The sequence below is a fragment of the Pangasianodon hypophthalmus genome, chromosome 16, assembly GCF_027358585.1.
Source record: "Pangasianodon hypophthalmus isolate fPanHyp1 chromosome 16, fPanHyp1.pri, whole genome shotgun sequence".
Taxonomy (NCBI): Eukaryota; Metazoa; Chordata; class Actinopteri; order Siluriformes; family Pangasiidae; genus Pangasianodon; species Pangasianodon hypophthalmus.
Window position 1 is genome coordinate 4886143 of NC_069725.1, and position 13372 is coordinate 4899514.

Below are 13372 nucleotides of genomic sequence, written 5' to 3' on the forward strand. Positions count from 1 at the left end.
TTTCAGTGTGATGTATATGAAGAAATGTGGTATATTCTCTCTCAATTCTGTCTTTTGCTCTCTTTGTGTGTCTCTCACTCTCTCACGCGATCGTTTTGTTCATTCTTCAGTCTCATTGTATTTAGGTCAGTTTAAGAAAGCATCAGGCAAGTGCACCTCAAACTCGAATGTGTGTACTGCAGGTGTCTGTTTTTGTTCCAAGTTAAATTTAGACCTGCACTCAAGTATCAAATGTCATACAGATGTGAATGACACCTTTCAGCAAAGATTGCAGACTGCTGGGGAAGATCAATCACGCACACACACACTCACACACACAACTCTGATTCATCTGGATAGTGTGGTTACAATTCAGAGTCCAGAGCTAATGGAAAATTTGAGTCTTGCTTTTTTCGGGGCATGTACGTACATATTTAAGTGTTAGTAACTGTCTTAGTAAGGTATTTGACCACCATGAGACACCAGAACAGCTTCAATGCACCTCGCCATTGATTCTATAAGTCTCCGGAACTGTACTGGAGTGATGAACACCGATCTTCCAAAAGATGTTCCATCAGTCAGTGTTTTGATGATGGTTGGTGGAGAGAGCTGTCTAACACGTCGCTCCAAAATTTTCCCATAGTTGTTTGATTTGTTTGAGGGCTGGTGAGTGTGAAGGCCAGCGCATATGATTTTCATCCTCATTAAAACGTTTTGTGAGCCCTTGTACACTGAAGGCTCCTGGAAGAGACCACGCCCATCAGGGTAGCAATGTTTCATCATCGGAAAATTGAAGAATTTTGTATTAATTTGCAGTGACACTTTGCTCTAAAGGAACAAATGGACTCGAATCACGACAGAAAAATAAATCAGTAAATGCTTCCCACATGCCACTGGTTTTTACTTTAATTTGTCACCCATCAGTATGTGTGTGTGTGTATACAGCATATGGAACCCTGCAGATTATGCAGTTATCAGTACTGATAAGTGATTTAGAATTGTTAATCTTTTGTTTCAAATGTCCTGCTGGAGAGGAAGAGAGAGGAGCAGCATGGTGGTGGAGGTGGTGGTTTTGGTGGTGGTGGTGGGGTGTGGGGGGAATAAGGTGGTTTCCAGGAGTAGGCAAGGTGCGGCAACTGTGGGACAGTCAATTTACGCTGGGAGATAACTCTTACACGGGGAATTTCCTCCACCTTGATATCACTGTCTTGGGGCTAAAGATTATACATATTCACATGATACATGTGTGTACAGTACAGTATGTCCCAGCGGTGTGAAAGGAAGATGGGAGCAGAGGTAGGACACATCTGGTGCAGTTGAGGATTAAGGGCCTTGTTAATGCCCCAGGAGTAACACAATTTTCTGATCAGTATTCTAGCTCTGTGGTAGTGATCAGAAGTGCCAGAGAGCCACCCCTACATTGTCTGGATGTTATTTTCTGTCCGCCGTATGTTCCTTTGGATAAAAGTGTCAACCAAATAACTAAATGTTAATAAATGTACAGCAGTGGGTAGTCACCCCACAGCTCCAGGGTCCCCATTTTGATCCTGAGCTCAGGTCTGTGTGGACTGTCGCATGTTCTCCCCATGTCCTTTTGAGTTTCCTTTGGGTTCTCTTGAACAGGATAAAGCGCTTACCGCCCACTCCTACTATGCATTAATTGTGTATATAGTGTAAGCAGAGTAATGCTAAGTAAGTATTCCAACTGTGAAGCATGATAGCACTTGAAAATAATATTTCTAGCTACTTCTAGAAATAAATAAATGTGATTTTAATCAAAAAAAGTTTAGATATTTTATATATTATGTCTTGAACTGATAAGTTAAGCTGTATAAATTTTTGAATTTTTTAAAAAAAGCCCAGGTCACGTGTTCATGCAGGCTAAAGCGACTTTTTATTTGAAAGCCCCGAGTAGGGATTTGTGTTGCAGTGCGCATGCGCAGAGCTCAGACCCAACATGGCGGCTTTGCTGCAGTGAGGTGCTTACGTCAATATTATGCCTATGGGCGCATAAGCTTCAACTTTTTTAGCAAAAAATAAAGAAAAAAATAGCTAAAATAAAATTACAATGTCTCGCCACAGGAATGTTCGAGGGTATAATTACGATGAAGGTGATTAATGTCAATCTGTTTGTCTGTCTTGGGCTTAGTTAAACTTGTTAACTAGCTAGTATGGTGTAACTAGCTTAGCTAACTTTGCTAACTAGCTAAGCAGCAGGTGGCTTTATTTAGGTGCTGGCGTGTCAGGATTTGAAACTGTCACGATAAGCAGCATTGAAGTGACTCCATGTATGAGTTTTATTGTAGGAAACAAATATGGATTTGACTGTCTGCACATATGCTCAGCTAACTTAGCTAGCAAGCTAGGCTAGCTAACTAGAGATAATACTTCATTTTGCTAATGTTTAGTACTTGTTCTTGTTGGTTGACAGACTTTGGCAGAATTTGGTGTGAAGTGCTGAAAGCTTCAATTCAACATTAAAGAATCTGTCATCTTTAAACTGTTACACTTACAAATATGAATGTTTATGTTTATATACATTTTTGTAAAGTAGTTTGTTTCTATACTTTTTTTTTGTATATCACATTTCTTTCTTTCTTTGGACACAGAACTGCTAACTAGGCAAAGTGGGTCTCTTACGCTCATTCATTCAAGTGCTGTCATTTTCTCTACCTCACACCTGTACCTTTCTGATTTATTTTAACCCACAGATTTTGACGATGATGACATTTATGGACAATCGGTGGATGATGACTACTGCATCTCACCTGCTACGGGTTGGTATTGTGATATTGTGGTGTTACGTGATTATAAACACTGTAAAAATCCCCAGTCCAGTGCTCATGTAAACCCAGATCATGGAACACACTCAGGACTAGGTATTCCACAAGCTATGTTTACATCCACCCTCATAATCCATTAATAACCTGACTGATGAATCATTCGGTACATGCACACATCTCGGTCGGAATAGAGGAACAGATAGAACCCAAACCGAATAAAATTTTCTGTCTGTGGGTTTGTTCTCTTACGGTTTGTTCTCTTACGCACAAACCTTAAAACAGGAAGTGGAGTTAGTTAGCTGATTGGTTGAATCAGGTGTGGTAAAGAATGGAAAGCATGAAAATGTGAAGAACAGGAGGTTCTCCAGGACCAGTGATGGGAACCTGCCATGTCAACCACATGTGTGATTAATTTCACCATCTCAATTTGCAAGAGCTTTTGAGTCACGATGCGCTCCTTGTGTAATAAAACAAATGGTGTTACAGATTTGATTCTGTTTAAAATAATTGTGAGGTGGGATGGGCATTGATCGGACATTTTGCGACAGATATGAGATGTAAAATGACCTCATTAAAGTTGGTTCTGCATTTGAAATTAGTCAGATTAGGCAGCAGATTAGTCACATTTAATTTGCAGTTATTCCCACATGATAAATTTTAATGTTGCTAATATTAAAAGATTAGTAAAAGCATTACACTGATCGAGAACGTGTGCGTTTCAGGTTATTTTCAACAACCATCACACCCTTGTTCCAGAACGCTGTGCAGATATGAAAAGCTGAGCATCTGAGATGTTCTGCAGTCACTGCAAACTCTTCTTCCCAGATTTTATACATCCTGACCATAAACATAAACATTTCATAAAGAATCTCCATTTGTAATGAATTCATTCGGGCTCACACTAATCGTTGCGTGTAAACATGGCCGCTGTGTTCATGGGAATCGCAGGAGCCATGTAAATACATGGCTAAATTTATCATTTGTGTTCGTCATGGAATTAAATTTTTTTCCATATAAAGTCTGAATCACATTATTTTACTTAAAAGAGTAATGCCTGTGAAATAATTGAGAAACTTAAAAAAAAAATATGATCCTGAACATTATTATATACATGTGGCAATCTGAGAAAACCTTTCCTCTGGTGAAATTTTGACTTTTCCTACTATATAACTACATAAAGAAGTGAAAAATGTTTTTCTTTTGCATGTGTTAAACCACAAAGTTTTACTCTTAAAATTAGTTACTTCCGGAAGTGAAGATTCTGAGCATTTCATTTAAAGATTTCATTCCAGCTCCACTGAAAAACACCAACGCAGTGATCGTCTACTGCTGTTTATTGATTTCATTTGCATTTAATTTCACACGTAATAAATAAAATTTAAACCTAAGAAACATGTCCACTCACTTTTATCAAAGATGATACATTTGCAAAGGAAACCGTGTAATCAGTTTGATCATAAGCGTCTCACTAGTGTGATTTCCTGATCTTAATGTCGGTCATGGCATTTAACAAACACAAGCCTCATCGTTGCTTTCTACTAATCTCTGTTCACACTTCTGCTTAATAATCGTTGATTAATTCCGTGAGTTTTGTTCTGTTGGATAAATTTCCCATTTTTTGAATAGCATTGAAACGTTGAGTTTAAGCGAGAACGTAAGCGTGTCACTGATCTTTTGATAGCTTGTATCTGTACTGCTTACAAACTGAATCTGTTAGACTAGCAATTAAAAAAAAAAAACCTTTAGACATCTTATCTATCTAACATAAAATTTGCTGCCACCCTAGGTAAATTAAGGAAGTTTATTAAAAAAAAGATTCCCGGCCATATTGGGAATTTATATTTATGGTGAGGTGTCAAAGTATGTAGTAGGCCAAAAGATTTGATTTTGCATCTTTTCTGGGCGTTTGCCAGATTTCAGCTGCAGCAACATCTGACGGGTTTTCCCCAGACTGCCACAAACATTTATTCATACTGGTGTCTACAGTAAAATAAAAATCTGAAACCAATGCATTTTTCAAAATGCACTAGATTTAATTGGCATGCTATGATGTCACCTTGAACCTGGCCTACATTCATCGACATGCTCTGAAAACACATTACTGTGCTCAGGTCTAACACAGACGCTCTCACATGCGCATAAAGAAGCAAAGAGAGATGATACGGGTCAGATAAGAGAGAATTATGCATTATCTGAAACAAACAAAAGCTGAGAAAAGTAGACAATGGAAAGTCACTCATTATCCATAACTATTATTTCAACATTAACCTTATTACACCATCATTAATCATCATTAATCTAATTATAAAGATTTCAATGAGTCAGTAAAAAAAGCCTATAGACTGTAGTCAGGCACATACACAAATATTCTGACAAACAAGGCACCTGGATGTTTTCCGTGTGCCGTATTTACCTTCTGGTATTCCAGATGTTAAATAAAGTGCTTAAATTGTGAAGGAGAACACACCATGTTTAAGTGTGACATTCAGCAGCTCATCAAGAGCTGTGTGGGGTGCCTAAACTTTACCACACAACTCTAGTTTAGCAAGCCAAAAGCGAAAACTTATTCATGTTCGTTTTTTTTGCGTAGTCGGAATACGTTGCGTCTTATATCTTAGCAAATTTGAAGTTGTGTTGTGTTGTAAATGCTAGCTGCTGATGTCTCCTGATGCTTGTGCTTGGTTTCACAGCTGCTCAGTTTATTTACTCGCGTCAGGACTCGCGGCAGACACGGCAGGTAGAGCCGCTGGAGGAGGAAGAACACGAGGAAGAGGAGGAGATCCCCACCTCGCCCACCTTCACGCAGATACTCGATCAAGGTGCAGCCACAAGGCAACAATTAAAAGAACGATAGTTTTGAAAGGTTTTTGAAGGTCAGCAGAGAGCAGTACATAAAAGTGATGCACAGGACATTTTTTTTTTATTTGTCTTTTTGTTTTGTTTTTTTCCCCCTCAATTCCACGCTCATGCACTCCTGAAAGAATTTTGTACCCAGCTATTTTTGTCCGTTTTGTGGAATCCCAGTCTTGATCCACACCTCTAATACACAACACCTGACAGAGTTATAACTGATTTTATTTTTAAGAGTTGGTTTCAGGCAATTATGAAGGCAAAGGCATAGATGTTCTTACACTCAGGAAGGAGTTGTAGACTATTCTGTCATTTTGTTATTTGTGATAATGAAAGAATGTCTGTGAAACCTAACGTTAATGTTTTGGTGCTATAAAATATCTTTTCTTCACCTTTTCACTGAACTGTGTGTAAAGTTCTTCTAACAGTTTCTTCTAACATTTCTGCTGGACGAGCTTCGCTAAAGAAATTCTCTCCTGTTTCACGGGAAGTCTAATTGCAGTGAATGATGTTGTAATTGCTCCTATAAGGGAAATGTTGCAGATGTTCCTGTGGAGTTGATGAAAGCGTTATAATGATGGCTGCATGTGTGTGTGTGTGTGTGTGTGTGTGTGTGTGTGTGTGTGTGTGTGTGTGTGTGAGAGAGATGTGTACTTGTATTTGAGCCAGGTTTTAGTTCTCTGCAATGACATGCAGGTGTGGGCTGCTTGTACTTGTATTTACCCACGATGACGTGTGTGTGTGTGTGTGTGTGTGTGTGTGTGTGTGTGTGTGTAGGTCAGCTGTACTCGTGTTTGGACCAGATGAGGACAGTGCTGGGAGACTCTGTGCCTGACTCCACTCTGACCGAGGTGGCTCTGAAGTATGACTGTGATCCTCACAGGGCTCTTGACTCCATCCTGTCTGCAGAAAGCAGCAGCACGCAGACAGCCGCTCCCAAAACGCACCCTCCACCACAGAAAGGTACACACACCCAGTCAGAGATATGTCTCAGTGGACCAAGTCCGAACTCCAGGGGCTTTCCAAAAGACGATAGACCTTTAAGCTTTTAGATTTTTTTTCTATTAAATTTAAGCGCTTGTTTTGAATTGAGTAAAATTTGACATTATAGAGTAGTTTGTATTGTATATTAATTTCTGTCTTTTTTGGTGTAGAATAGTTTATATATTCTTCAGAACTGGCATTTAAAAAGTCCTTAGCTATGGGGTGTTTTCTCAATAACAAAACTATGACTAACAGGCTTGCGTTTCTAGGAAAAATTATCTTTACAGCTTTGATACTTAATGGAAAAAAAAAAACAAAAACACATAAGTACCAATCTAGGACATTTAGACACACAACTCACAATTTTTTCCCCCCTAAGGTAACAAAGTTACAAGCATTCAATATGAGCGCCATTACCCTGTGTTCATGCTAGCAAGCGACAAGTCACTTGTGTCTCTTGTCGTTTGTTTTCAGTTCCGATGAGAGAGGGTCGTGACCAAAATGTAGCCTCCAGCACACTATTTACCTCAGTATACAATTTATTTGTCTCAAAAACTATTTTAAATGAATTCTAAGGTTGATCAAAGTGTGGAAATTGGTTGTTTGATGCACGCTACTTGCCAGGCTTCGTATTAGCTATTAGTTAGCGCAAGCTAACTGTGCTAGTTGGAAAAGCTCTCCGGAGACACCAGTGAGCTCTGCTACTTCCTTCCAAGCTTCATTTTTCTTTATAATGCTCTCAATAAACATTTAACGAGATCGTATATGACAGGATAAGATGTGTTCTATTGAAGTTCATAATTAGTAAAAGAAAAAAAAAAGGAAAAAACTCAACTCAAGTTCATCAAGTGACATCAAATCAAAATGGCTGCTCACAGCAACAACAGTAAACATAGTAGCACCTTAAGTGAGTTATACTCTAAATGCAAATATTTGCTTTAGCTCAATCAACAAACAGACATATTCGCTTATTAAATCTATAACACTGACTATACAGTTCACTGTTTTGAGGAGGAAAATATACATCACTCGTCACAGTTAGCTGGCTAGCTTGATGCTAACAAAAGACAATTCTTCTCCCACTTTGTAGCTTGAACACATGGAGGGAAAAAAAAAACAAAAACTGAGAACCCTGCACAATACAGCTGGGCCGAGTACTCATGTGGCTCAGTTGTTTGTATTTGTCGTTTCACTGCCTCGCTCTTATTGCGCATGAAGTTGCGAAAATCTCAACATCTGTCGCACTTTTGCTTTGTCGCTCTCCACTGGCCCTGAAATTGCAGCCCATGTCACACGCACCTAGAAAATGGTCAACTGTTTCTTTATCGCTCGCTAGTGTGAATGCAGGGTGATGCTTGCGCGAAATACTGCGTTGTTCACTGCAACATATCCACGACTGTGCTTTCAGTAGCACCTGTCGTTCTTGTCTTCAGATCATCAATCAGTGTCTGTCACATGAACGTTGTACACACGATCTTTGACAATTCGCATGTTGTCATGATGAACAATCTAGTTGGCCAAAGAATGGCACATCCACGACCAATCCATTTCAGTGCCAATCCAAATGAAGATGACTTGGTTTTTAGAAAAACATAATGTGGTATTCTGTAAAATGGGACAGTCTGAGTACTTCTACACCCCCTGGCCGACTTTTTATATTGGATAAAAGTTATAAAGATAATTTTACCATGCAATGGATCTGGCTAGGTTTTTTTTTTTTTTTTTTTTTTTCCTTTCAGACCACTGTTTCTGTTTTTTCTGACCTGGAAATTAGCTCAGTTCCCTGGAAAGCAGCTCAGCTCTGCCTGATGTGCCGAATAAGCAAATATTTCTCACCTGATTCAGCATAACACACTTGTAGTTAAAATAAAGCAGCTGAATACTTCGTCAGGTCGCCTCATCTGCTCTTGCCATGTTTTACAATCATATCTTTCAGTTCGTTCTCATCTAGGCTTAAGAACACTTTCTGGGTGCTTTAACTGTTCTTGGTACTTGTTTTCTTCAGTATTGGAACTGAACCTGTCCAATGATAGTTGTCTTCAAATGAAAAGACCAGATTTCTAATAAATAAAGTGGCACATATATTTTAATATTGGCTTTAATCACCATGTGAGTAACGTATTGCCTTTTTCTCTCTTTGTCTGATCTCATCCATTGTATGGCTGCTGGTGGTGCCTCGCCAATCATCTTCTTCCACTTCATTCCCCCTCCTCCTCCTCATCACGCTGATTCTCTCTGCATGCAATTGGCCCTCGTAAGGTAAGGAGCCTTATCCCTTTCCACACCACACAACACTGATAGGGCCACACGTGTAACCTCAACACACACACAGCCACAGCCACAGCCTGGATCAGGGCTTTCATACAGCCTTAGCAATCTTTTAGCCCAGACCGAGCCAAAAGACATCAAGGACTGCAGTCAGTTTTCTGCGGGTGCTTTGGCGAAAGATGCATTAACTCCAAGATCAGGGACTGGTTGTGTAGCTGCAGGACCGAGCTCTCTGGCTCAGCTAATGGCTGAGCACGAGCGCAAGTGTGCAAGTCCAGCTCAGGGTCCAAATATCTCCCTCGCCAACTTTGGTTCCTCTGGTCTCGGCCAAATTTCTCAGAGTCTCCACCTGGGATCTCTCTCTGGTGGTCTTGGTGTTCCTCTCGGCCTGGGCAGTCTCACTTCTGTAAGCCCCACCTCCAGCCTCCTGTCTTGCTCTCTGAGTAGTCTGTCTCTACAAGACTCTAAAACGGCTGGATCATTGCCTGTACCACTAGGGAGTCTGAGTAACGCCTGGCAGGCTAGTAAGCCAGTGGAAGTGGGTGGGGTTAGTAAAAGTCCTGGGGTTGGAGGTCAAGATGGAAGCCCCTCATTGGCTGAGCTGATTCAGGAGCATCAGAGCAACAGCCCTGAACTTTTCAATTCAGTGCCAGGCCTCCAAAACCTATCTACACTTATGGCTAATCCACTGAGTAATGCTAACACTACTAAAACACAGCACAGCAGTCTCAATCTCAACAATCTGCCTACGCTTCCTCTCCCTAAACCTCCTCCTAACGCTCCTCCTCCTGGATTTTCTGCAACACCGTCTTTGTCAGACCTCATATTCCAACACCAAGCCGCAACACCCAAGCTCCAAAACCATGCGTCCTTAATGCCGCTTAAAAATAAAAAGCACAAAGAAAAGAAATCAGTGCAGGCTAAGCAATCCTCTCAGGTCCGTAAACCACAAAGCGTCGATTTATGCGTCCTCATGTCCGAGATGTCGCCTGAGCCTTCTGCTCCTCATCATAACAGCCGCTCTCCCATTTCACCGTGCTCGAACCATTTGATGAATCAAAATGTAGTGGGAGTTTTTGCTGAGCCGTCCGTATTTGCTCTCACCCTGTGCGTTCAGATGAGGAAGAGGAGGAGCCAGTGCAGCAGGGCAAGGCATCGAGCTTTCCTGTACAGCAAACAGATGACAAGAGTGAAAGAACGAGTGCAGGGTCCACCCCTCCATCACATCACACCATTCTCCTTCGACACGCCGTCACCTGATGACATAGTCAAAGCCAACCAGAAGAAGGCATTTACAAGAGAGTAGAGCTTATTTGCGTTAGAGACTTTTAATTTACAACGTACAACAAGCTGCCATACAAAATAATACTAAAGGTTGCTCGACTGATCCCCCATGGGGCATATGAACTTTTAAACTGTATCCTTCTTTATCCAATAGCTGTACCTCAAAAAAGAACCAGGTTAATTCATTCTCTTGGCAGCTTTTTTTTTTTTTTTTTTAAATTAGACTTTATACAGGTTTTTAAACTTGTCTCGCTTCGATTTTTGTTACTCTTTTTTAAAAAAAAAAAAAAAAAAAAAGATGGAATATTTTTCTAGTGGATTTTTAATACCTGTTGAGTATTATAATGGTGTCCCTCAACAAGTGCAGGAGACAAGTGGAAAAATGAGAGAAAGAGAGAAAACATCTTTGCAGAAAGCAACAACAACAACAAAAACAATCTCTTGCGCAGCTGCTGTGCTGTATTTTTGATGTCAGGAACATTTCAGGTTTACCACAGAGGCAGAAAGAGAGGAACCGTGGAGAGCAGACTTTTTAGGTTTGGGGAAATTCTGCGCATCTATTTATATATATTTTTTAAAGTATAATTTAACATTTCTATGATTCCTAATAAAAACATCATGCTTAAACGCTTTCATTTTTAACCTCTCTTTTAAAGCACTGATGTACAGTTGAGATTGGTTTTGATTGATGTGGGCGTAGGCCTGAGGTTTGTGTATATACTGAAATAAAGATTTCATATGCAGAGATTCGTACGTGTGATCGCATGGGTTGGGTCGATGCGGGTGCAGGGGTGTGTGACGCTCTGTGTGTGTGTGTGTGCATGTGGTTGTAGTAACACAAAGCGTGTTAATGCGCTAACTTTAATGGGTGTGTAAGCTCTGTGGTGTTTATCACGTATTTGTGACTGTGTGTGTATGCAAGATCGTGCACTCCTGCAGGCCACATTGAGGTGTAAACACACCCAGAGCATCCTGGGTAACTTTACATGGTGTTTGCTTTGGTTTTGCTGTGGTGTACATGACCAACCACAAGTGGAGACGTTCAAGTCCTCCTCCCTAAACACACATCACAGCATACAAGCACAACCTCACTGTATTATCTTTATCTGATTTTCAGTGCAGGTAGTGCCTGTCTCAGATTATAGACTATCCTGCACATCTCATGCTATCATGGATTAGTAAAAGCATCAAATTCTGGCAAATATCCAAAATCCCCTTTGAATCTTGGAGAATCGTAGGCCAGAAAATGTTATGTACGGGAAATGTCATGCCTTTAATGGAGCTGGGTTTAAGGGCTCTGTATGCAGGAACCAACAGTCAGTCATGTTATGAACATAATTTGTTGAAAGATTATAACCGAATAATTGAAATGATTTAAGATGTTCAGTAGGTATGGTCTGTTTTATATCCTGACTGTAAAATTATAGTCCTATAGTACATAATGTGTAACAGTCACACATTTTAAAGGTGCCTCAAAACCTTTTTAATGCATATGAATGTGAATATCAGCCATCTGAAAAGGCATTTTTGATATATATGATTTTTGATTTGATTAAAATTAGGCTGGTGTTTTTTTGTTTTTTGTTTTTTTTTTTCTAAATAAAGCTTGATCACTGTGTTTGGCTTCCTCAAATAGATACAATTAAGCAAAAATAATCATGACTATCATTCTAGCAATTTTTATGCCGCTCTAACCTCAAATGATGTTTCTAGAGAAAATAATCCATAAACAATGTAATAAAATATTTGAAAAGTAAGGATTATAACACTACAGGGCTTGCTGTTATAGGAAAATCATCAATGATGTAAAGCAGAGTTACTGTGACTACTCTGAAGTTGATTATTTTCCTATAGCAGCATGTCCTAAAAAATGTTATTCCTCTTATACCACCGCAAATTTACCAGCCAGAATGATACCTTGTAGTTTTTGTCCGTTTCTGTTTGAAGTTGTGGAATGTACACATGTGGAATATTTAGCATCTATAAATACTTGTTTCCTCACCAGCCTGTTTTCCCCCCTCTTGAAGTTAATGAGATAAAAAAAACAAAAACAAAATAAGATGAAACTTGTCGTGGTACTGAGAAACCGGAAAATGGAAAGTTCCGTGATGGAAAATTTACTGACTGCTACAAAGCACTGACACTGGAGACTCCTTCCATAAGGTGAAACAAGGTCCAGATCTTCTCAGAAAACTTTACTATATCAACTTTTGTTCGATAACAAGCTGTGGTCTGAATTACAGCCAGAACTATTGTCAGGGCAACTGTTAGAGAAAATTAATCAACACCTGCCTAATCAGAGCTGAGAATTCAGCAGCGCTGTGGTGTAATTTTTATAGAACAGCATTTCATTTAGTGTGGAGGCAAGTCTGTGTAAGACTATCGAGATCTATCAAGACTATCTGCCAGTGAAGGCTATCAGGCATCTACAGACTCGAGCAGGACCCCCTGTATGGCCATGATGTGGGTGGAGACTTGCCCGAGCGTCATGATTAGTCTCACAAGCCAGACCTCTAGCTTTGCTATAGAGTCTGTTATGGTTCATCAATAAATGTGTCCAAGATCTACCTAAGATGCAATTTGACTGATGTGGCAGGCCATTTCCTGCAGCGTGTCGACAAATACACATACAAATACTTCTAAATGCTTTATACACAACTCTTTAATAACTTTTAAGGACAAATTTCTGTGAATCCACTTAATGAGGCTGAAACCAGGCCAACATTATGCTGGTTGTGCAGAGCCCATACACTGGATGTTGCTCGCTCTCTCTCTCTCTCTCTCTCTCTCTCTCTCTCTCTCTCTCTCAGAGATAACTGAGATAACTGTTTTATTAAAGCGTTTGTTTAAAAAAAAAAAAAAAAAAAATCTCTCCATAACACTTCTAGATAGTGTGCTAAATCAAAACAAAATGTACAAAACAAGAATGTGCACTTTGAAGACTTCCTCAGCTCACCTCTGGGCCAGAATCGATGTTGAGACACAAGCATTTTTTCTTCAGTTTCTTTCATTTGCATGTACAGTATGCTTGTCTTTTTTTTTCTTTCTTTTTTTCTATACATTAGCTACATGGCTATACTGACTTCACACCTTATTCTGCAAGAAGAGTTTCCATATGAACAGAAACAAAACAAAACCATTTAAGGAAGAAAGGTTTGTTTTGGAAGATATATAATGCAGTATAATGTTAAATCTTCTGCTGAATGATTAATGTGAGGATGGGA

The 13372-nt window shown here is 39.7% G+C and overlaps 1 protein-coding gene across 3 annotated transcripts in view; it reads left to right on the forward strand.

Annotated features, from left to right (window-relative positions):
• Nucleotides 1-1904: 1904 nt before the first annotated feature.
• hbs1l (HBS1-like translational GTPase) overlaps nucleotides 1905-13372 on the forward strand; it is a 42046-nt gene continuing 30578 nt past the window's right edge. Inside the window, exons 1-5 of one of the 3 annotated variants that reach the window (XM_026944929.3) lie at nucleotides 1905-2090; nucleotides 2691-2756; nucleotides 5453-5581; nucleotides 6390-6575; nucleotides 8861-12884. In XM_026944929.3, coding sequence (XP_026800730.3) covers nucleotides 2048-2090; nucleotides 2691-2756; nucleotides 5453-5581; nucleotides 6390-6575; nucleotides 8861-10170 — 1734 coding nt within the window. In that variant the 5' untranslated portion in view covers nucleotides 1905-2047 and the 3' untranslated portion in view covers nucleotides 10171-12884. The other 2 variants (XM_026944928.3, XM_026944930.3) reach the window with 2 other exon arrangements.